A 23,171-nucleotide genomic window follows, 5' to 3' on the forward strand; every position below is an offset into this window, starting at 1 on the left:
AGAGAAACTTGTTATTGACATTATTCAGAGTCTGGATTGCGCTATTCCTACTCCTGCAAAAGGAAGAAAAATTTCGAAGCCACCCACTCATGGGCCAATCAATCGACCAACTGCCCCAGTTGAGTAGGTCTGCCCCAACATGTAGGCGATTTGTTAGTGGCTGTGTCGGCAGTTTGGGTGCGTCGTCTCCGCTACCTGTTGCCCACAACTGCTACCTGTCACCCCATGTCCGACCTTTTCCCTTCTGTTTTGGCATGGGCAAAGCTGTTCGACTGGGAACAGATAGGGTCCACCATGCACTCTAAGTGTGTCCACACACTGTGAGATAGGTCAGCGACCCACTCAATCCACTCAGCGGGTGTGAGGGAGGGGGGGGGGGGGGGAGGGGCAGGAGGAGGGAACTACCACAACGTAGCTTTCCCACAGGAGAACAGCGTGGTCTCTTTCTTTTGCCCAGGATATCTCCCTCAAATTTTTTCAGCCTGTCAGCAAAAAAGGTGTCAGCAAAAGGTTTTCTTTCACAGGGATGGTGGCCCATTAAAATTTTATTTTGCTTTTTCTGGACGCACAACATAGTTCCCAAACCAAATGTTTTAGGGAGTCACCACAGTCGTACCAGAGGAAGTTCACAATTCTAAGGACCTGGAGTTGTATGCGACCTGCCACCACCACTGAGATAAAGTGGCGTGGCTGACAGATCCTACCTGCCGATTACTGGTCAGAGCACTGCTCTGTTCCTAGGTGGTCTAAAGATACAGACAACTAGATAATTAGTTAAACAATGAAATATGATGGGCGTCAGCGTCTCGATCCTCACAATCATTACTCATGACACAAATACAGAATTTTGTAAACTGACTCAATTATCACACAGATTGGCACAGATTGGTGCAACAAAACTGAAATATGAAACACGGCTAGTGATTTTCAGGCGTAAAAAAAAAAAAAAAAAAAAAAAAACAGATGTGTGGGTGGTGGCATACTTAGGTAGACCATGGTGGGAAATAACTAATCACGTTTGTATAGGACCTCCCTACCCCAAGACAACGGAATAGTTTGGAAACTGGGAGAATAGCCATGCCAAAGCATCATTAGCTTAACAAAAATCTCTCACTTAACCCAAGAGCTAACAACACTTACTCACCCTTACTGCTGATGTGTTTACATAAAGGCTTTATTCCCATTTACAAAAAAGAAACCATCTAGCACATCCCATTCACTCTTTTAAAGAAACCTTATAAAGATAGTCATTTTATTTCACCGTCTCTCTTTCACACTCTACAATCCGGCACATTTGAATTCCAGAGTCATTCCTTAGACACCGTCAACAGCCTCGTCAAGGCCGCATTGTCTTCCAGATTCGTACCATTATTGTTATTACAGTTAAAAATTGATTCCATTCATTCACTAATTCGTTTACTGCGATCCCCTTCTCTTAACTCTGTGACCCCGTTCCAGAGCACGATGAAGGCATAGCAGACGATCCTGAGCTCACGAAACGGCAGAATCTGTAGTTGATCTACAGATATTTACCACACAACGGCCTCTCGGTTGCTTCAGTTACAAGATTACACCACCATTCCTGGAAATATCGGAAACGCGGTGTCAGAAGCAAATAGTGAAAATTTGGCGTAATAAATTGCGAAATCATTTACTAATTGTACAATCTGACTTCTTTGTCAAGCAGTCACATGCTGAATCAGACTTTAGGCACCCGATTCACTCTTCACCTAACATGGAATGGTCTGCTGGAAACACTTCTCATTCTAACCCACACAAAATTTCAACACTGGGACAAAATAATTGATATGGACGTAAGGTAAACGATATACACTTTTTTTTAACCTTGATTGTTTAACAGAATGTAGGAAACACAAACAGACAAAGCAAGGCTGAAAGTCCTCAAAACGAATACAACAAGGTCAAACAGAAAACGTTGTCATACGTCGTTATTGAACACTGTACAGAACCGTTTGACATACTGAGAGAACTCGCGTGATGTTTCTCGTGTACAGTTACACACATCCAGTGTTTATCTCCAAGACACCGTTATTTACGAAACTGTAAATAAAAATTTTTCTGGGGAAAGAGACAGTGATAAAAGATGTCACGAAGTATTCTCATGTGGATCACTGTAAAAAATTGTGTGAAGTTCAGTTATCGTTTTGTTTTATGGGTTATCAGTCATCTCACTGGTTTGATTCTGCCCACCACGAATTCCTGTCCTGTGCCAATGTCTTCATCCCAGAGTAGCACGTGCGACCTACACCCTCAATTATCTGATTTCCTGTTTTCCTGTATCGTTCTTAGCCTCTACAGCGTGCGCCCCAGGTAGGTGAGTGGTCAGCGCGACACAATGTGAATCCTCACGGCCCGGGTTCGATTCCCGGCTGGATCGGCGATTTTCTCCACTCAAGTACTGGGTGTTGTGTAGTCTTAATCATCATAATTTCATCCCCATCGACGCGCAAGTCTCCGAAGTTGCGTCAAATCGAAAGACTTGCAACCGGCGAACGGTCTACTCGACGGGGGACTGTTCAGGAATCTTACGGCAATGGAGAGGTCATCATAACGAAACCCTATTCTCTTATACTGTTTTCTGCTGATGCCGTTGTTACCTTACACTCCTCTGATAAGATATCCTTGTCTTCTTTTCATTTGGCTTCAATGATCACCACTATACCTATATTGAACTTTAGCATCTCCATTTTCAGATTTTCTAGTTTCCGTAGTATTTTCAAACTTCTGGCGTTCCACGCCCCATCTCGTATAACGTTATCCTTTCGTTGGCTGTTCAGTCTTTTTCTCATGGTCTCCTCGACCTAAGCAGTCTCCTCCTGAAAATCCGAACGGAAGACTATTCGGGAATCTTTTTCCCAATGGAGAGATCATCTTGACAATTCTCAGTTACAGGCCATATATCCTATGGATACACAGTATGTGTCTCTAATGCAGTGGTTTCCATTGCTTTCTGCATCCTCATGCTGTTGATCACTAATGATTCTTCCACCTTCAGAGACAGTTTCCCACGCCAAGGTCAACGGAGTGCCCTGAACCTCTGTCTGCTGCTCCGACCTCTTTAGAAAGGTCGTCAGCAGAATGGGAGCGACTTCTTATTCCGGATGTCTTCGGTAGCCGTTGCTGATGATCTTCACAAAAAATTTAAGTGGGGTGGGTTTTAATTAGCAGTCAAGGACAGTATCCCCAGGCAACGGATTATTGCTATGTTGTTAAATAATATAAATGTGAATTTGTGTGTGTCCCAAGTTTTACACAGCAAATTTAAAAACAAAGGTAAGAAAATACATACCCATATACGTGAATCACAATTTTACACTCTTTTCCAATAAAGTCCAGCTGAAATGTAATGAAACACTAATAGGACACTCCTATGCCCCCTGCCTGTTACCAAAGGTACGTTCTGAACGTTGTTCAATCAAGATGCGACACATGGTTCACACTCTCCGACTCGTGAACATGGGTAGCTGACAGAGTTCTAAGTCCGAAAGTTTCAACAATGCGTTGATATTTTCTTGCATTTGCTTCACTGGCATCAGGAAATCGGAACAAAAGCTGAAGCTCATGGCAAGCCTATTGTAGAGGAGACACAGCCAAGGGCCTTGAAAATGGTGTGTCAGCACCGTGACCGAAGCAAGAAGAGGTTCTGTGGCCATTCTGTCAGTGGTCAGCAGCTCTGAATTCTCAGGTACAGATAATATCATGTGTGGTATAACTCAGTCAGGTATAATAGGCTGTAACAGACCTCCTTATCCCCAAGGAGAGAAAATATTATGTGTGGTACAACTCTACCGGATATAGTAGTGTGTACAAGGGCTTTGATTCTCAAGAAGAGAAAACATGATGTTCGGTACAACTGTACCAGGTGTAGTAGCCTAACAAGGGATCGTTAATCTCAAGAAGAGAAAATACCATTTTGATACTAGTCTACTACGCTTAGAATGTTGTACAGAGGCATTTGTGGGAGAGGCAGCCTCCTGTGATGCCCGAGTGACAGAATCCATCTTGGATTTACTTGCGACAAGATAGGTTAACGTGACTGCTCTCTGTTGTTGCGAAGATTTGTCAGACATGTCCTCGTCCGTGGCAAATGCCTCAGAGCCACTGAAGAGCTGCGGTCGCCGCAGCCATAGCTCACCAAGCAGCCCCTTGACAGACAAGTACAGCCGTGACATTATCTTGCTGGCTGAGGTGAACCGGTTGCCGCAAGCACTGCCCACTGAGGAATTCGTCAATGAAGGACTGTTTCTCCTTTAAGTCTCCACTCGTCTTCTATATGGCGAGGTGTCCGGGTGGCTAATTTCCTTCGTAGAAAGTGGGATTGCCCAATCGCCATTTCTTAGTGTGGTTGGTTTCCATCTCCGTGGATAGCCAGAGACAGCCCCTGACCCACTTGTGGTGGGGAGTCCTGCAGTGGTGGTGTATCCCATCTGCTGTCAGCTGTCGGTGCTGAACTGCCCCTTTCCTCGTGTCCACCTCCGTCACACAGGCTCCCACTTCCAGTCCTTGTCTATGCGTGCATCACTTTGTGTCCATGCATCTGCATGTAACTTTTCATTACAGTGACTAACATTGTTTATTTTTGCACATCGAATAGTTAGGAATCTAACGAACAATCACAGAGTGAAACGTGAATAATAACTTACCTATTCAGTATGATAGTCTGGTTACCAAAATCCTTATTTTCATGATGATGATGAAGTCCCATACTCCGTGACGGAGCGTAGGGGAACGATGCGGGAGACCCGCACCGCCTTACTAGGCAAGGTCCTAGTGGAGGTGGTTTGTCATTGCCTTCCTCCGACCGTAATGGGGATGAATGATGATGATGAAGACGACACAACAACACCCAGTCATCTCGAGGCAGGAAAAATCCCTGACCCCGCCGGGAATCCAACCCGGGACGCCGTGCTCGGGAAGCGAGAACGCTACCGCGAGACCACGAGCAGCGGACCGTCTGGAATTGGTTAATCTTCTCCGTAATCGCCCACTAAATAAGCCTGTAATGAAACGTGCTGCTCTGCTTTGGATCTTACCAACTCCCTGTATCAGTCCTTTCTGTTACCAATCCCAGACGAGCAATAACAAGTATTGGTCGAACGAGAGTTTTATAAGCTACTTCTCTTCCTGAGTAATCTTCCAATGAATCTTTCTCTGGCATATGCCTTTCGTGTGATTAGTTTTATGTGGTCGTTCCACTTTAAATCGCTCCGTAGTCATACTCCTAGATATTTAATGGAAGTAACCGCTTCCAGTGATTGTTCTGCAGTCGTGTAAACATAAATAATGGGTATTTCTTTCTCTGTATTTGCAACGCATTACAATTGTTTATGTTAAGGGTCCATTGCCATTCCCTGAAGCAAGCGTCGATCCTCTGCAGGTCTTACTGCATTTCGCTACAGTCTTCTAGCTTTGCGACTTTTCTGTATAAAACAGTGTCATCGGCGAATAGCTTCGTGGAACTTGCAGTGCTGTCTACTATTTATATACATAGTTCAGTCAAATTAATGTGACCATCTCCTATTTTCAACGCAACGTGCGATAACCACTCACAGAGGGCAGATGGCAGCACTGACAGTGGAGGCTTTAGCGTGTCGGGGGAGGAAGGGTGGGGGGGGGGGGGCTGAAAAAACTATGCAGTTGTTATCGTAATTCGGAAACGGAACGAGTTATCTGACGTAGATGGTTCAAATGGCTCTGACAACGGAACCTCCCCATCGCACCCCCCTCAGATTTAGTTATAAGTTGGCACAGTGGATAGGCCTTGAAAAACCGAACACAGATCAATTGAGAAAACAGGAAGAAGTTGTGTAGAACTGTGAAAAAATAATTGCCCGCGAAAGTCAAAGGTCCCGAGTTCGAGTCTCGGTCGGGCACACAGTTTTAATCTGTCAGGAAGTTTCATATCAGCGCACACTCCGCTGCAGAGTGAAAATCTCATTCTGGAAACATCCCCCAGGCTGTGGCTAAGCCATGTCTCCGCAATATCCTTTCTTTCAGGAGTGCTAGTTCTGCAAGGTTCGCAGGAGAGCTTCTGTAAAGTTTGGAAGGTAGGAGACGAGGTACTGGCAGAAGTAAGGCTGTGAGTACCGGGCGTGAGTCGTGCTTCGGTAGCTCAGTTGGTAGAGCACTTGCCCGCGAAAGGCAAAGGTTCCGAGTTCGAGTCTCGGTCGGGCACACAGTTTTAATCTCCCAGGAAGTTTCAAACCATGTTACATGGTTAATCACTCTGGTACCAAACTACTTCCTCCATACTTCATCCCTCACAACAACATGCTTTCATATATATGAATTTAAGCAATATGATACTCAACTGCTACAAAAACAAAAGAGAACTACAACCCAGACCACATCCATACATTTCTGAAATCGGAAGAATTGCTTTCTCTCGACTCACTGCTTCCGTTTTCCTTTCGAGATTCTCATTCTCTGCCACTTTTCCTCAAACGCTTCTATCCAATTATTGCTTGGTAAGTCCATTTCCCTTTCCTCTTTCGATCATACTTATTTCACCTCTCAGCATTTTGTATTGTGTCTGACAGTAACGTTATACCAGTGCGATGTAGAACAATATTGCAAAATTAAATGATTGGTAAAAGAAACTATCTGCAAAAACGCAACATATTTAGTAGCCTAGATTCACATATAGTGGCCACAAACAAATACGTCAAAAGAAAATCCTTACATTAACATGTTACTTAAATTCTCATGTGACATTACCTTAAACCTTTATTCTTACTTTTAATCCTTTCATAGTTACTTTCTTTTGTTTAGCGGTATTTCCTATATTGGTACTATAATCCATGTACTCTTCAGTATTATTCTTCCACTTACAAGATTGGGCCTTCAATGGTTTCGTTACTTTTTGGCTTGGTGGCTGTCCAAATAAAGCAACTTAGAGAGAAAAACACCAAGATTAGTTCGACACAAATCACCGCTTCATTTCCATTATGTTGTAGCTATAGACCATTGATTAGTTTCCAAATTATCTGCTTTACGGCTATCCTTTCACATTGCTGCATGGCAAGAACACAGCTCGCAAATATCAAACATTGTCACTTATTCTGTGCTCCTAAGCCACTTTTCCATAGTCTAGGGTCCAAATGTGCATCCATTGTGGACATTAATGTATCTCAAAATCCTCCCCTAATCCATCCAATGATAGGGTGCCAATGCGCATCAGACATGGACAGTAATATAACCTGCGGTCCAAACATGCATCCGACATGGACATTAACGTAATACAACCTCTCTATTTCCTGAATGATGATGATGTAACAACTCTTCTCTCCACGTAAGAACATTACAAAACAAGAAAAATCGAGAATCCTATACAATATTGAGAGAAAACTTCACCACATTCACAATGATTTGACTGAGACAAATTCCAAGTTCCACCTGACTACTTCCACAAAACATCAAAAATCACGGAAGACCTTCACCTCTCTCGTCAAGTCTGTCACAAAATATCCGCTTGGGATTAAAACTGTCACAAACAAACATATAGAACATAGTCCACCCTCCCTTCCTTGTTTACCAGCCTTAGCAATATACACTCCTGGAAATGGAAAAAAGAACACATTGACACCGGTGTGTCAGACCCACCATACTTGCTCCGGACACTGCGAGAGGGCTGTACAAGCAATGATCACACGCACGGCACAGCGGACACACCAGGAACCGCGGTGTTGGCCGTCGAATGGCGCTAGCTGCGCAGCATTTGTGCACCGCCGCCGTCAGTGTCAGCCAGTTTGCCGTGGCATACGGAGCTCCATCGCAGTCTTTAACACTGGTAGCATGCCGCGACAGCGTGGACGTGAACCGTATGTGCAGTTGACGGACTTTGAGCGAGGGCGTATAGTGGGCATGCGGGAGGCCGGGTGGACGTACCGCCGAATTGCTCAACACGTGGGGCGTGAGGTCTCCACAGTACATCGATGTTGTCGCCAGTGGTCGGCGGAAGGTGCACGTGCCCGTCGACCTGGGACCGGACCGCAGCGACGCACGGATGCACGCCAAGACCGTAGGACCCTACGCACTGCCGTAGGGGACCGCACCGCCACTTCCCAGCAAATTAGGGACACTGTTGCTCCTGGGGTATCGGCGAGGACCATTCGCAACCGTCTCCATGAAGCTGGGCTACGGTCCCGCACACCGTTAGGCCGTCTTCCGCTCACGCCCCAACATCGTGCAGCCCGCCTCCAGTGGTGTCGCGACAGGCGTGAATGGAGGGACGAATGGAGACGTGTCGTCTTCAGCGATGAGAGTCGCTTCTGCCTTGGTGCCAATGATGGTCGTATGCGTGTTTGGCGCCGTGCAGGTGAGCGCCACAATCAGGACTGCATACGACCGAGGCACACAGGGCCAACACCCGGCATCATGGTGTGGGGAGCGATCTCCTACACTGGCCGTACACCACTGGTGATCGTCGAGGGGACACTGAATAGTGCACGGTACATCCAAACCGTCACGTCATCGAGCCCATCGTTCTACCATTCCTAGACCGGCAAGGGAACTTGCTGTTCCAACAGGACAATGCACGTCCGCATGTATCCCGTGCCACCCAACGTGCTCTAGAAGGTGTAAGTCAACTACCCTGGCCAGCAAGATCTCCGGATCTGTCCCCCATTGAGCATGTTTGGGACTGGACGAAGCGTCGTCTCACGCGGTCTGCACATCCAGCACGAACGCTGGTCCAACTGAGGCGCCAGGTGGAAATGGCATGGCAAGCCGTTCCACAGGACTACATCCAGCATCTCTACGATCGTCTCCATGGGAGAATAGCAGCCTGCATTGCTGCGAAAGGTGGATATACACTGTACTAGTGCCGACATTGTGCATGCTCTGTTGCCTGTGTCTATGTGCCTGTGGTTCCGTCAGTGTGATCATGTGATGTATCTGACCCCAGGAATGTGTCAATAAAGTTTCCCCTTCCTGGGACAATGAATTCACGGTGTTCTTATTTCAATTTCCAGGAGTGTAATAGGGAAATGTACTCTTCACTAAAACGTCTTCCCATGTCACTTGACCTAAGCAGAAAACAAAGCTTACCAGAAAACACTCTTTGCACAGGACGGAAAATGCAGTGAAAGTCTGTCCCTCAGTGATATAATAACTTATCACAGATACAATCACAAACTGATTACCAAAGAAACTCTTCCGGAAAGAGAAATAAATTCTATACCCCAGAGACAAATATAACCCATTTCAAAATTTAGTTTTTTGTTGTCCCACCATCTTAGATGCTTTACTCGATAAAAGGTTTTTCATTACCGATACGATGCACGCCATATGACTTCTTTGATTTGCTTGTTTCCACTCTGGCTATGTTCACACGCACAACCCTTCGAATCTGTAGTACCCCAATGAACAAGGAAAAGAACTTGTGGCACAACACATTTCGCTTATTTGATAATCTCTGCGATCTTACTGAAATCTTCTGACCCGCTTTGTAATGTCTTATGGTTGCCTTCTGCTTATGGTGTAAGGACCGTCGATTCCAAGACAGATGCAGTTTGGCACAGTGTAATCTATACAGGCTGCCTAGCTCTTGCCTAATCCTCGCCACAAGGTCTGAATATCAAGTTATCTTCCATTAGGAATGTGGGTGCACTCAGCGACTGTTATATGACTCTCAAATGATCGCAGCAATCAGGTTTTATTACAAAAATCTATGTTTCGGCCAGTGTCTAGCCACGTTTTAATATGGACGATAGGTCAAAATGAAGACTGGTTTTTTATCGTGTGCCATTTCAACATCGCCCCATCAGCATGACCAAACCTACAGTTCATGATCAGAAATCATCTTATCCACACAATCTTTTTTAAAAAAACCTCTCCTAAAATGCTTCTGCCACAGTCCTAGCAGTGGCCTTTCACAGTGGAGCCAAAGTTGCAGAATTTAACTCAACAGCCACCGAGCTATAACAGAAACCACGCGTCAATCTCGAAAGAGAACCATGGTAACAGTTGCTGCCAAGTGGCATAATTTCACTGGTACTATGGGCAAAAAAGGTGCCTGATTTGATGTGGTGCAGGGCTTTGGCTTTTGATAAGCTTTGCAGATGAACAAAACTTGGTAGCTCCACTGCCAAATATTACTGAAATAACATGTAGCTTGCAACTTCAAGGAAAACGTCTTCGGCACAAAGTGGGCACAGTTTAGGTGCATGCACCATTTAAGACTAATGCATCTGGTGTACACAAAAACTAGTGACTCGTCCAAATATCTGTGACGAAAGAAGGTCCATTCCCTGCCAAACAGCAATTTCCTCTTTATCTCTACATTTGTTTTCCAAATCCAGAATGGTGGGCGTATTTGTCCTATTCTATTGCTCTTTCCTTGAAACAGGTAGCGACTTAATTTTCAAATACAATATTTTTGAGGTAGTATAGTCCAAAATGGCTTTCTTTGATATCTTCTTCCCTCCCCTCAACTACACTAATAGGCAAGCATGATAGTGTGTCCACTACAGTATTGATAGTGCCTGGCAAATGTGTGATTGTGAAGTCCAATTCTTGGCGATTAACACCTACCAGGTGAGGCATCGATTTACGTTTTGTGTTTAGTAAGAACTGCAATGGCTTATGGTCAGTGTAAATTTTCGTTTTGCGATCAGATGAGAAGTACTGAAACTCTATAATCCTCACACGATGGCAGGGTACTCCAACTCAGTAATGGAGTAGATCTCCTATTTTGATAGCAATCCGCTAGTAAAGCGATAGTTTTCTTTATTATCTATCATCTTCGACGTCTTGAAACAAAATCATGCCTAGACCGGTTTTGGTGCTACTTGCAGTCATGCAGAACTCACATGATAAATCAGAATCTGCTAAAATAGAGGCAATCACGAGTGCACGCTTTAGTGACAAGTTAGCATTCGGCTTCTATATCCCATGCCCAGCACATCTTCTTCCCTGTCAGTCCGTACAAGCAAGGTGCTGACAACGTCTCCACATTGATGAAACACCTATAATGTGGTGATTACTGGATGCAAGTTTTGAGTAAGGCGCTCCCATTCTTTTTTAAAAGTAATTTCCTTACCTTGTCATATTCTGTCACTGGTTCTGAGGTCTTTCATGGGCTCTTGCATCTCCATTCCCGTGTCAGACTCCCGCCATAGTGGTGATTAATTCTCCGTATTGTGTCTGCCTTACTGAGCAGGAGAACGAATTTCAATGATCTCAGCCTAAGGTCTAGATCCATAATGTCCACTCAGTGCGAGCCAAACCAATGACCATTGTTGCATCGTTCGTTGTACGCGCTACTTCTGTTGTGCTATTACAGTCGGAAGCGCCCGTCACCTTACGATCAGAATCATTGTGACACAGTTTTCACATCTTGGCCACACTTCAGCTCTCACAACAAACCTTTGATAGCTTCAGCATCCTCCTTACAACGCCCAAAATGAAACAGTTTGCTTCTTATAGCACGACAGTATAACCTCTGCAGAGGTGAAAGTTGTGGCGACAGTTTTTTTTTTCCTTAACATTGCCTCAAAAAGCTTCATTGGACTTAGACTCGTCTAGATTCAGGCTTATCATTATATCCTGTGAAATCTGGCACTGCACTAGACAAACAACTAGCTAAGTATGGGTCCGTAAATTTCCTATACGATGTACACTATAATGCTACTCGTCGCATACACATCGCTGTTCCGCCCTCGAGATATCCACACGCAATTGATCAGTCCAAGACTTCAGGTGTACTGGTTTCCATCATTCCTAAGAGCAGGAAATTTTCACACCGAAAGGAAGTTGTTGTAGTCAAAAGATTCACCTTCTTGTGGTCTTGTTTGACTGTTGACTGTAGAGTATTCTTCTTCCTCGTGCTAGCGTGAGGCTTCCTGTCCACAGCTGATTCCTGGACCAACAAATCCAATTCCATACGCATTGCTTTATGTGGACTACACACAAGTATGTGGTGCACCATTGGCGCCTACTCGCCAGTGTAACACCTTTGTGACTTTTGCCTTCAAATCTCTGATATCGTTAGTCATAATCTCGCTCCTTTGACACTGTCATTGATTTAAACCTTCTTGTCGCTGTTTAAATGCGAGGAGCAATTGTACTTCCTCGGTTTCCGCTGCTGGTACTGGACATGGTACACTTGCAACCTTCACGTGCATTTCTCACTTGCTGCTCTTCAGTTGTTTCATTGCCTCTCAAATTTCCCATGCTTCGGTATCATCAATATCTTCTCAGTATCTTTCGGTATCTGAAGTCACTCCTCTTCCATATTTAATCGTTTTTTCACGCTCTCAACACGATCCACTTGCACCACTTGCCGACATTCTACACATCTAATCTGCTGCTGCATTATCCAGATGCGTTCAAGTTGGGGCCCAAGTTGAAGCAAACTTTCTTCCTGTTTACTCAACATTTCTTATGTTTCGTCAATCGTTTTTACTATAACCTCAAGTGATAAATCAATCTTATCCTTCTCTTCAAAAGGTTTTCCCTATGCTGAGCTGGTCTGGTTCAACTGAGGATCAGTAGAAGTGGTAAAATTTGGGCTGGTGTTATTTTTACGTCGGAAATTCCACAATCATGTCTGCATTTTGTGACATTGCCGCATTATCATTTGTGCCTTCACGTTTCTATTTTCCCTCTGCAATCTCTATAAACTAAGAGCATCTTCTCGCTCAGTGCCATCTACACCTCCTGCTCTTCTGCTACCGCTATTTTTTCACCATTACGTGCCATCCTCATATTTCTTATATAGTCTCCTCTTTGTAACTGTCCTTTTGCCCTGCTCTGACTCCTCGTCTGCATTCACTGACATTTTATTACAAGAAGTAATTTTGTCCTCACTATACTCAGCAGTACATGACATATCCTCTGTCCTTTTCCTGGGCTCCATCTCCCCCCCCCTTTCCATCCTGTTTTTTCCTCACCTACCCTCTCTCTGCCTCCCTTCTCTCCCCCAAGTCCTTTTGTGTTTCCCTCCTCTGCCTTTCCCCATTCCCTCTCGTGTCTGATCTGCCTCCCCCCCCCCCCCCCAATTATGAGTCCTCTCCCTTAGTCGGTCCCCCCCCCCTTTTCGTTTTTCCTCTCCTCCCTCATTTTCCCCCCTCATCTGTCCAGATCCCCCCCCCCCCCCCATCTGCCCTTTGCTGTGTTGTGTCATCTTCGTGACGACTTTTTAGTGCAGTGTTTCCAGCCATGTTAAGTGCTGTGCATCTTTTCCAAAGTGTTGCGAACGGACATCATGCTGTCACTGAGTGTGGTTTTTATATCTCTTGCGAACAACCAGACTGTCGCAGGTTTTTTTTAATTGTCTGTCCACCATTTTACCTGTCAGATTCCTGTGTATTTTATTTGCATCGCCCCCTCCCTTTTGTTTTGTTTTATTGTTTTAATTTTCCACAATTTTCCGCCGTTTTGCAATTTATGTCACCGTTTTATCGTCTGCTTTTATTGTCTCTTATCTTATGTTTTACAAATTCTGTAGGCTGTAGAGGAGCATACTAAGCTGCTGCCAGCCCGCCCTCTTCGAGGGGAATCGAAATTCAATAAAGGAAAAAAAGAACAAAGGCACTCTGTAGTCGGTCTCTCCTTATCGTTGAGTACAAAGTCGTACACAATGAAGCTTGACCAATATTGTCAACCCAGTAGATAGATAACGTACCCCATTTATTAATCATTAATGATTTTGTAAGACTTAACACCCAGAAGTCACTTATGAGGGCATGCCTTTGTTCATTATGCAATCCATTGCACAACAAATTCAATTATATATCTGAAGCTCATGGGTAGCGATCTGTCCCTCAGTCATTCCACTCACAACACGCCACAAAAATAAACGAAAGGTTTGTTAAATCGAGTCGGCGTCTTACTTAAAATGGCTACCCTGCACAGGAGTCGCTAATTTGAGATACTCTGATGGGTAGTCGGAATATGCATTTTTGTCCAAAATCTCACGCAGCAGGATAGAGCATTCGTCAAACAAATACGCTGCCATCGATCTAGCAACCGCTGGCTTTTGAACGAGAAGAAACTAATTTAGAGTCGTATCCTCGATAGATAAAACAAAATTGAATAACTTTAATTTAAGTAGCTGACGCATTTAACTAAACCTGTGTTGCTCTCTTTCAGCACTTTTTTGCATCTTTCCTGTGTCTCATTTTTACTACTGGGTTGTTTGTCGTCGTTCAAAAGTTTTGGTAAGGTATTAGTGTATGGTATGTTTGGGATACAGTGTTGATATGTCATGTATTGCTGAGTATAGTGAGAACAAAATTACTTCTTGTAATAAAATGTCAGTGAATGCAGATGAGGAGTCAGAGCAGGGCAAAAGAACGGTTACGAAGAGGAGACCATATAATAAACATGGGGATGGCACGTAATGGTGAAACCGAGCGAGGTGGCGCAGTGGTTAGACACTGGATTCGCATTCGGGAGGACGACGGTTCAATCCCACGTCCGGCCATCCTGATTTAGGTCTTCCGTGATTTCCCTAAATCGCTCCAGGCAAATGCCGGGATGGTTCCTTTGAAAGGGCACGGCCGACTTCCTTCCCCGTCCTTCCCTAGTCCGATGAGACCGATGACCTCGCTGTCTGGTCTCCTTCCCCAAAGAACCCAACCCCCGTAATGGTGAAAAAGTAGCGGTAGCAGAAGAGCCGGAGGTGCAGATGTCAGTGAGCGAGAAGATGCTCTTAGTTTATAGCAAATGCAGAGGGAAAATAGAAACGTGAAGGCACAAATGATAATGCGGCAATGTCGCAAAATGCAGATGTGATTGTGGAATTGCCGGTGTAAAAATAACGCCCTTTATACGATGCGTATCACAATTAATAGCGAAAACTGGAATGAATGAAAGTGTAGGAGGGAAAAGGGGGGGGGGGGGAGGGCGAGGAGTGGCGCCAAATGATATGCCGATTCTGTGGAAAAATGTTTTCGAACTGGTCCTATGGGCACTACGTAACTTTGAGAGTCTATTTTCTTCGTGACAATGGCTCCTGTGCTAGTCTCTAAATTTCATTGCTGCGCTACCTTTAAAACTGATTAAAACTGAAACTATTGGCCTGATTTTGAGGCTGACTGCAGTAATAAATGTAGTATTTTATGTTCCATATTATCAGCCATGAGTAACTTCATTTATTACATAATCTTAAGTTACTTCAACAATTTGCATTCGGGAATGAGATTGAGATGGAAAATGAAATAACTCTACCATATTTTAAGTATCAGACAAGAAGCTTTCCTCCCATACAATAGGTTAGCCATTGATATTTGCAGGGTACATCCTCGTTGTGGCTGTACAGGTAATATTGCACGTATGGGTTTTCAGCTTGGTATGACCGACATGTTCAGCGAGCTCAAGGCGAACTTCACTGGAATTACCAGAAGTGTGCCGCTACACGTGGACATGGTTTTGCACAAGGCTTTCATCGAGGTCGGCGAAGAAGGAACGGAGGCAGCGGCTGCTACAGGTGAGTTAATTCACTGGTCTGAGTCACTGGTGAATGGTGGTGGGGGCTAATTTGTGCTGCATGAGAGGACTCACCCTGCTTATGCCCTGTAGCATGAATCCAGACCACGTGACGTTAAATAAATGTCCATGCACTGAACACGTTTCTTTTAGCTTCACCAACGAGAAGAAATATTTGCCATCGAGCGTTGTCCCTTAAGCCAAGATGAACACCTGTTCCATTTGCGTAAGAACGGAAATAACCATCTGCCATTACATCTCTAGACTGTGGGAAGCCACAGTACAGACAAAACAATATCAGAATTGCACAGCTGCTGTATTGCCACTAAACAAGCAGCCACTAGCTCATAAACCAATGACTTCATTTGATACGTTTCGGATAGAACCCATCCTCAGATTGTCTGCAAACCAGAAATACACAGCAAATATCGTCGAAATCAAACAGCTGAAACACACGCCTTGTACATCTTGGTCGTCAGATCTATAAAGACAGTATCTAACAAACAAAGCAAATTAACTGACTAGCTACAACCCGACAACCAGGAAGATGACTTAGGCCACGAGAGGGCGGTGATAAATACAAAAGTAGTGCCACGTAATGACAAAACAGAAACATTTTTGTTCTTTTCCATAAGACATTTAGCATACAAAATTAAACTTTTACAGTTGTTAGCAGAGTGTCAGTCTTAAGATAGGGCAAGGACTCAAACTTTCGCCAGATTAGGCGAGGAAGATCGTGCAAGTGAAACTCGTCAAAAGATAAAATAATTTAATAATGAAAGACAACAGGAAAGCAAAGAAAAAAAGGGTACATAATAAAATTTCCAAATGCATTAGGCTAAGTCGTAACAACAACCAATTCGCTACGTCGTCAGTAGTTATAATATTAGATATCAAGGATGTCGGAGACTCGAACCCTCAAGAAATGTGTGTAACAAAACTGATAAGTATGGGGAGCAGCTGCATGGAAATAGAGATAGAAATTGTTGTGGATTGGCATGAGAGCCAACCCACTAATGGTAGAGGAAGCCGAAAGACACGCGTTTAAGCTCACGCAGGCTGGCGTGAGGTCTGGAACAGGACAAGGAAGTTAGACTAGAAAAAAAGGATGTAGCTGGTGGAATACTTAACTTTAATCCATTAATGTTGAACGTAGCTCTTGTCTGTACATTATTTACAATATCAATAGCAACTGATAATGGCGCCTTGCTAGGTCGTAGCAAATGATGTAGCTGAAGGCTATGCTAACTATCGTCTCGGCAAATGAGAACGTATTTTGTCAGTGAACCATCGCTAGCAAAGTCGGCTGTACAACTGGGGCGAGTGCTAGGAAGTCTCTCTAGACCTGCCGTGTGGCGGCGCTCGGTCTACAATCACTGATAGTGGCGACACGCGGGTCCGACGTATACTAACGGACCGCGGCCGATTTAAAGGCTAGCACCTAGCAAGTGTGGTGTCTGGCGGTGACACCACAGAAAGACTCGGGTAATACGAATGGAATGCTTGAAACTACAGGCCCAATATTTCGCTGAACATTTTGGAGAACCACTTGCGTCTAGAAGAAGCACTATGAGACTTAACATCTGAGGTCATCAGTCCCCTAGACTTAGAACTACTTAAACCTAACTAACCTAAAGACATCACACACATCCATGCCCGAGGCAGGATTCGAACCTGCGACCGGTAGCAGCCGTGTGGTTCCGGACTGAAGTGCCTAGAACCGCTCGACTGCAGCGGCCGGCTCTAGAAGACAGCTGTTTGTTTAAAATCATAGATGGTTGCGCGAATGGTTTATAAAGATTTCTGATTCCTCTAATATATCCAGCCCTCGCTTTTTAGACTCAACATGGGGTACATGAAATCCTCTGATAAATCCTGTGATAAATGCCAATCAAGGGCAGAATCATATTTATAAGTGTGTTCCCGAAACCTAGAGACAAAGTTTCAACCAGTTCGACCCAAGTGAACTGAATCTGACTCAACTGGTTCATTAAAATATTCACTGAAATATTGGGCCTGTAATTTAAATTCTTCCCATATGTGTTACTCCAGACTTTATAACTCTACCTCCATGCAAATGTTCCTTACACTTACAAGTTTTGTAATAAATATTTCTTGATGATTGGAGTCCCCGGCAACCTTGACATCTAATATTACAATCAATTCTCATGTACAGAGTAGGCTGTTGTTACCTCTTTGCCTAAGGTGTTTGGAAATTGAATTATGCCCTCTAATTTCCTTTGCGTTCCTATGGTCTTTAATTATTAAATTATCTTGTATTTTAACGAGTTTTACTTGCAAAATTTCTCTCGTTTCATCTTGCCAGAGTTTGAGCCCTTACCTTCCTATTCATAACGAATCCTGTTCCCATTATACCATTTTCTGCTGCTGTTGATATTACCCTACACTCATCTGAACAGAAATCCTTAGTTTCTTTCCATTTCATTCACTGGCCCCTACTGTATCTGTCCCTTTTCAGATTTTCTAGCTTCCCTACCACATTCAAGCTCCTGCCATTCCACGTGCCAAATCGTAAGAATTGTTCAGTGAGGTACTGTGAGCTCCTCTCGGGTGCGCAGACGTATGTGAGGCGTTGAGTAGTCATGGAGAAGGAGATGTTCGTCTGCATTTTTGTGGCGATGAACACAACGAAGTCGTTTCTTCTATTTCCTGAAGATAGCAGAATACACTCCCCAGATGATTGTTGCAGCATGAGGGAGGATATCAAACAGTATAACACCTTCATAGCCTTACAAGACCGTTGCCATGACTCTCCCGGCTGATAGTAGGGCTTTGGACCCTCTTCTTCAAAGGAAAAGTGGTTTGGAGGCACTATACTATATGGACTGCCGTCTTGTTTTCGGTCCGAACTGGTGAACCCATATCTTATCACCTGTGATGATGTTCGACAAAAAATGTCATGATCATCCTCGTAACGAGCGAGTAATTACGCACATGTAGCCCTTCGTTGCTCTTTATGGTCTTCTATTAGACGGCGAGGAACCCAGCGAAGCACACATCTTTAAGTACCCAAGCTAGTAGTCGAGTGTATCAGCACTGCCAACGGAGGCACTGTTTGAACAAAATTAATAGATACTTATATTGTTTTTCAGTTGCAGGGCGTTTGTGGCCCATCTAGTAGTTGTTCGACTGAGTAGAAATTTGGCAAATAGACTGGAACAGGATTAGCGGGTGTGGGCAGTAAAACTTCAATTTTTGGAAAAAGGGCTACGCTAAAGCATATATTACATATTTTTTTAAGATTCTGGTCCGGCCCACTATGATCCTGCTGAGCAGGAAGAAAATATGGCATGTGAGAAGACTTAAATAACCTATATCACCAATAATTTCAATTTATCTCATGGTAAGTTTGTAAGTTGGCGGTATAATTTTGCACTTAACATATTATTTTAAATATAGAAACGTTCACACATGCTCTAGTTCAAGTAAAGTGATACTAATCTGCATAGTACAAAGAGTAATCATTCATACGTGGTATGTTATCCCTTCCTTTCTGTGGTTATTAATTATTATTATTATTAAGTGAAACGCAAGAAAGGGATAATATATATATATATATATATATATATATATATATATATATATATATATATATTGATTTGTAGGTGGCCAAAGATAAATATTAAATTATGTTTCAAAAGAGCGCCCGGCTCCTTACAAATTATTTCAAACGCTTTCGGCGAAATGTAATGCAGGCTAAGTTCACTGACCTAGAATAAATCGTATCTTTGAAAGTATGCATTTTTTGACGAAATAAAATTAGTGAAGCTTTGCATTTTAGTTAATTGAATAACTTGAAATGATTCCTTCTGCTCCGGCTGTGGTGATTTGTTACACAAAAAAATAAAATTTAAATACGCCGCGTAATGGCGGCCAATCGTTGCCAGTCAAAGATCACCGCTGCTTGCTTCGCAGAGACTGAGAAAATACTAAATAACTTCTTGCAATTATTAATTCAGGAAGAATTTTTTGCGTGGGTTCTTTAAGTAACACATTGAACTTACTTTTTGTAAATATATTTCCACTAAGCACAGAATACACACTTGAATTATTTGCTACGTACGAGAACAAATAAAACAAAAGCTACCGGTTTACAATAGAAAGGGTACCTTACATACAGCAGAAGAAATGATCTTACTCGAAGTGATTTTAAATATCTTTTTTCTCTTATATATAATGACAAAGATAATGTTAGTTTCGAGAACGTTATGCACTATGATCTCATCTAATATAAATAATGTATTTTTATTACATCGCAATCGATGTAGTCTTTCTTTGAAGCTAATTTAATACATTTTCATAATTAATTTTGTCGTTTATGTCCATATAATATTATTCAGGGTCCTTTTATTAGTTACTTCAAATATATCGGGTTGAATATGTCAAAAGGGGCACTATAATTGCCGACATGAACTCGATACTAACAAACATTCCCTACCTTGCAGGTTAATAGTCACGTAGTATCGCAATCACTTTGAACTGAAGTGGATGCAGGGAGTTCCCAGCCGTCGAGAAAAGTAGAACACGGAACGCATTTCTAGAGGGGCCATAAAAAAAGCCGAACCTTTGCAACGGGCAGGCAGGCACCATTAGCTAACAATAAGCCATTAAGCGAGCTTCTCTGACTCACGCCTGCGTGGAACAGAAAGAAACATTTTAGCATAGCAGGGGGCCGCTTGGCCGCTCTTGGAGGACCAATACACTGAACTCGCATTTACGAAAAATGTTGAGTCGCACAGAATAAAGTTAACAGCGGGGCAAAGACGGCGGAACAGAACATGCGTAGAAAGACCACACCTGATGCCTGGGGAAGCTTCTAGGAAAGGAATGCTGCCATAATCGCAACGGGAGGTCTCTGAAAAGCACGAAAAATATTGTAGCTATGTTTCTTTTTTTTTTTTTCAAAACGGAAAATCGGCCACAGTGGAAAGCATCGCTATTTTTAACAAATACTCTCATATCACTTAATGAAAGCGTGGAGAACACGAGGTTGCACATGGACAGCTCGCGTATGGGCGGAGTCTGAGAGTATAGGAGCGAAATGTGAATGCTATAGGCCGGAAGGAAAATAGTTTCCACCCCCAATACGCTTCTCAAGCTTCATTGAGCCTAGAAACGACGCAAGTCACACCACAATCGACATTGGCCGCTACGTCTTGTGGTAGGGGATGAACGCAAGGTACAGCGGGGGAACAAAAAAACGTATACAGACTAGGGCCATGGGTAGAAAGGAGAGAGGCCTCTTCAGACCAGGGCCATGGTAGACGGAACACATCCTGTTCTGTGGGCCTAGAAGAGCTTTTTAGTAAACACTTGCGTTGACAGGGCTCGAAAATCTAGTAACATCTCTGGAGTGGAGATTACGGATTTAGACCCGGGTTAGTTACATCCTGTGGAACAATTAAAGAGCTCAGAGATGCACACAGCGCTAAGCCAGAGCGAGTGGACATTTCCAATAGTTTAGGTAGGGAAAAACACAGTTATTCGCCTTACGAAAACTCGGGCAGTTACCGACAGCTGATGCAGTCAAGGCCAGAATAGTATTGAGGTTTACAGGTCCGCACACCGTCGATGCGCCGCCATCACCATAACCCACTACCGACCACAGCAGCCGCCGCTAAAGCATGGTAAATACCGTGTTTGCTCAGGCGCTCAGTAAGAGAGTCGATAGCTTGTGTGTTCACTTCAGTTCTATTGGAGATTGGAGTTGTGTTACGTATTTTCTTCTCATTCCCTCTTGTCCATGCTAGCCACGTCTCGTGTCTGTGTTCATAGGGCTTAAAAGTCGAGAAAGGTATTCGTAAATATACACTCCTGGAAATGGAAAAAAGAACACATTGACACCGGTGTGTCAGACCCACCATACTTGCTCCAGACACTGCGAGAGGGCTGTACAAGCAATGATCACACGCACGGCACAGCGGACACACCAGGAACCGCGGTGTTGGCCGTCGAATGGCGCTAGCTGCGCAGCATTTGTGCACCGCCGCCGTCAGTGTCAGCCAGTTTGCCGTGGCATACGGAGCTCCATCGCAGTCTTTAACACTGGTAGCATGCCGCGACAGCGTGGACGTGAACCGTATGTGCAGTTGACGGACTTTGAGCGAGGGCATATAGTGGGCATGCGGGAGGCCGGGTGGACGTACCGCCGAATTGCTCAACACGTGGGGCGTGAGGTCTCCACAGTACATCGATGTTGTCGCCAGTGGTCGGCGGAAGGTGCACGTGCCCGTCGACCTGGGACTGGACCGCAGCGACGCACGGATGCACGCCAAGACCGTAGGATCCTACGCAGTGCCGTAGGGGACCGCACCGCCACTTCCCAGCAAATTAGGGACACTGTTGCTCCTGGGGTATCGGCGAGGACCATTCGCAACCGTCTCCATGAAGCTGGGCTACGGTCCCGCACACCGTTAGGCCGTCTTCCGCTCACGCCCCAACATCGTGCAGCCCGCCTCCAGTGGTGTCGCGACAGGCGTGAATGGAGGGACGAATGGAGACGTGTCGTCTTCAGCGATGAGAGTCGCTTCTGCCTTGGTGCCAATGATGGTCGTATGCGTGTTTGGCGCCGTGCAGGTGAGCGCCACAATCAGGACTGCATACGACCGAGGCACACAGGGCCAACACCCGGCATCATGGTGTGGGGAGCGATCTCCTACACTGGCCGTACACCACTGGTGATCGTCGAGGGGACACTGAATAGTGCATGGTACATCCAAACCGTCATCGAACCCATCGTTCTACCATTCCTAGACCGGCAAGGGAACTTGCTGTTCCAACAGGACAATGCACGTCCGCATGTATCCCGTGCCACCCAACGTGCTCTAGAAGGTGTAAGTCAACTACCCTGTCCAGCAAGATCTCCGGATCTGTCCCCCATGGAGCATGTTTGGGACTGGATGAAGCGTCGTCTCACGCGGTCTGCACGTCCAGCACGAACGCTGGTCCAACTGTGGCGCCAGATGGAAATGGCATGGCAAGCCGTTCCACAGGACTACATCCAGCATCTCTACGATCGTCTCCATGGGAGAATAGCAGCCTGCATTGCTGCGAAAGGTGGATATACACTGTACTAGTGCCGACATTGTGCATGCTCTGTTGCCTGTTTCTATGTGCCTGTGGTTCTGTCAGTGTGATCATGTGATGTATCTGACCCCAGGAATGTGTCAATAAAGTTTCCCCTTCCTGGGACAATGAATTCACGGTGTTCTTATTTCAATTTCCAGGAGTGTACGTTATTGTCCAGCTGAAATAGCATAGACAATAGGGTATATTGGAGTATTGTGAGCGTAATACTTTGGAGGGTGAATTGCTTTGTGGTCATTGTATTGTAAGTTACTGAGCCATGTGTGGTTCGTGCTCTTGCCGTTCATAACTTGGTGCCTTATAATAGCGATAGTGGCGTCTCGTTTCCTTCTCGTGTTAATGGCGCCACTGAGTTTGCTAGTATTGTTTCTCTGCGAGTGGCAGCAGGAGCAGTTATCGATGGCCAGCACTGTGGCACTATCTTTGATGCCACGGCTAGTATATCCAGGTCATCGTGCGGAGCAGCGAGGAGGTCCTTAGTGCGAGGGCAGGCCGGGACCGCTGGCGGCGTGCAGACACTGTCGGATCGAGGGGCTGTAGCCGACAACCGAACCCAGGACGTTTCAAGTTGAGTGAACCGTATCCAGTAGCGAAACCTCCACTGTTGGAGA

The 23,171-nt window shown here is 44.6% G+C and overlaps 1 protein-coding gene across 1 annotated transcript in view; it reads left to right on the top strand.

Annotated features, from left to right (window-relative positions):
* LOC124777393 (serpin B3-like) overlaps positions 1-23,171 on the top strand; it is a 71,376-nt gene that overhangs the window by 37,128 nt on the left and 11,077 nt on the right. Inside the window, exon 7 of the mRNA XM_047252785.1 lies at positions 15,313-15,454. Within this exon, the coding sequence (XP_047108741.1) occupies positions 15,313-15,454 (142 nt within the window). The remainder of the gene's footprint in view (positions 1-15,312; positions 15,455-23,171) is intronic.

Source organism: Schistocerca piceifrons, chromosome 2, assembly GCF_021461385.2.
Source record: "Schistocerca piceifrons isolate TAMUIC-IGC-003096 chromosome 2, iqSchPice1.1, whole genome shotgun sequence".
Classification (NCBI taxonomy): Eukaryota; Metazoa; Arthropoda; class Insecta; order Orthoptera; family Acrididae; genus Schistocerca; species Schistocerca piceifrons.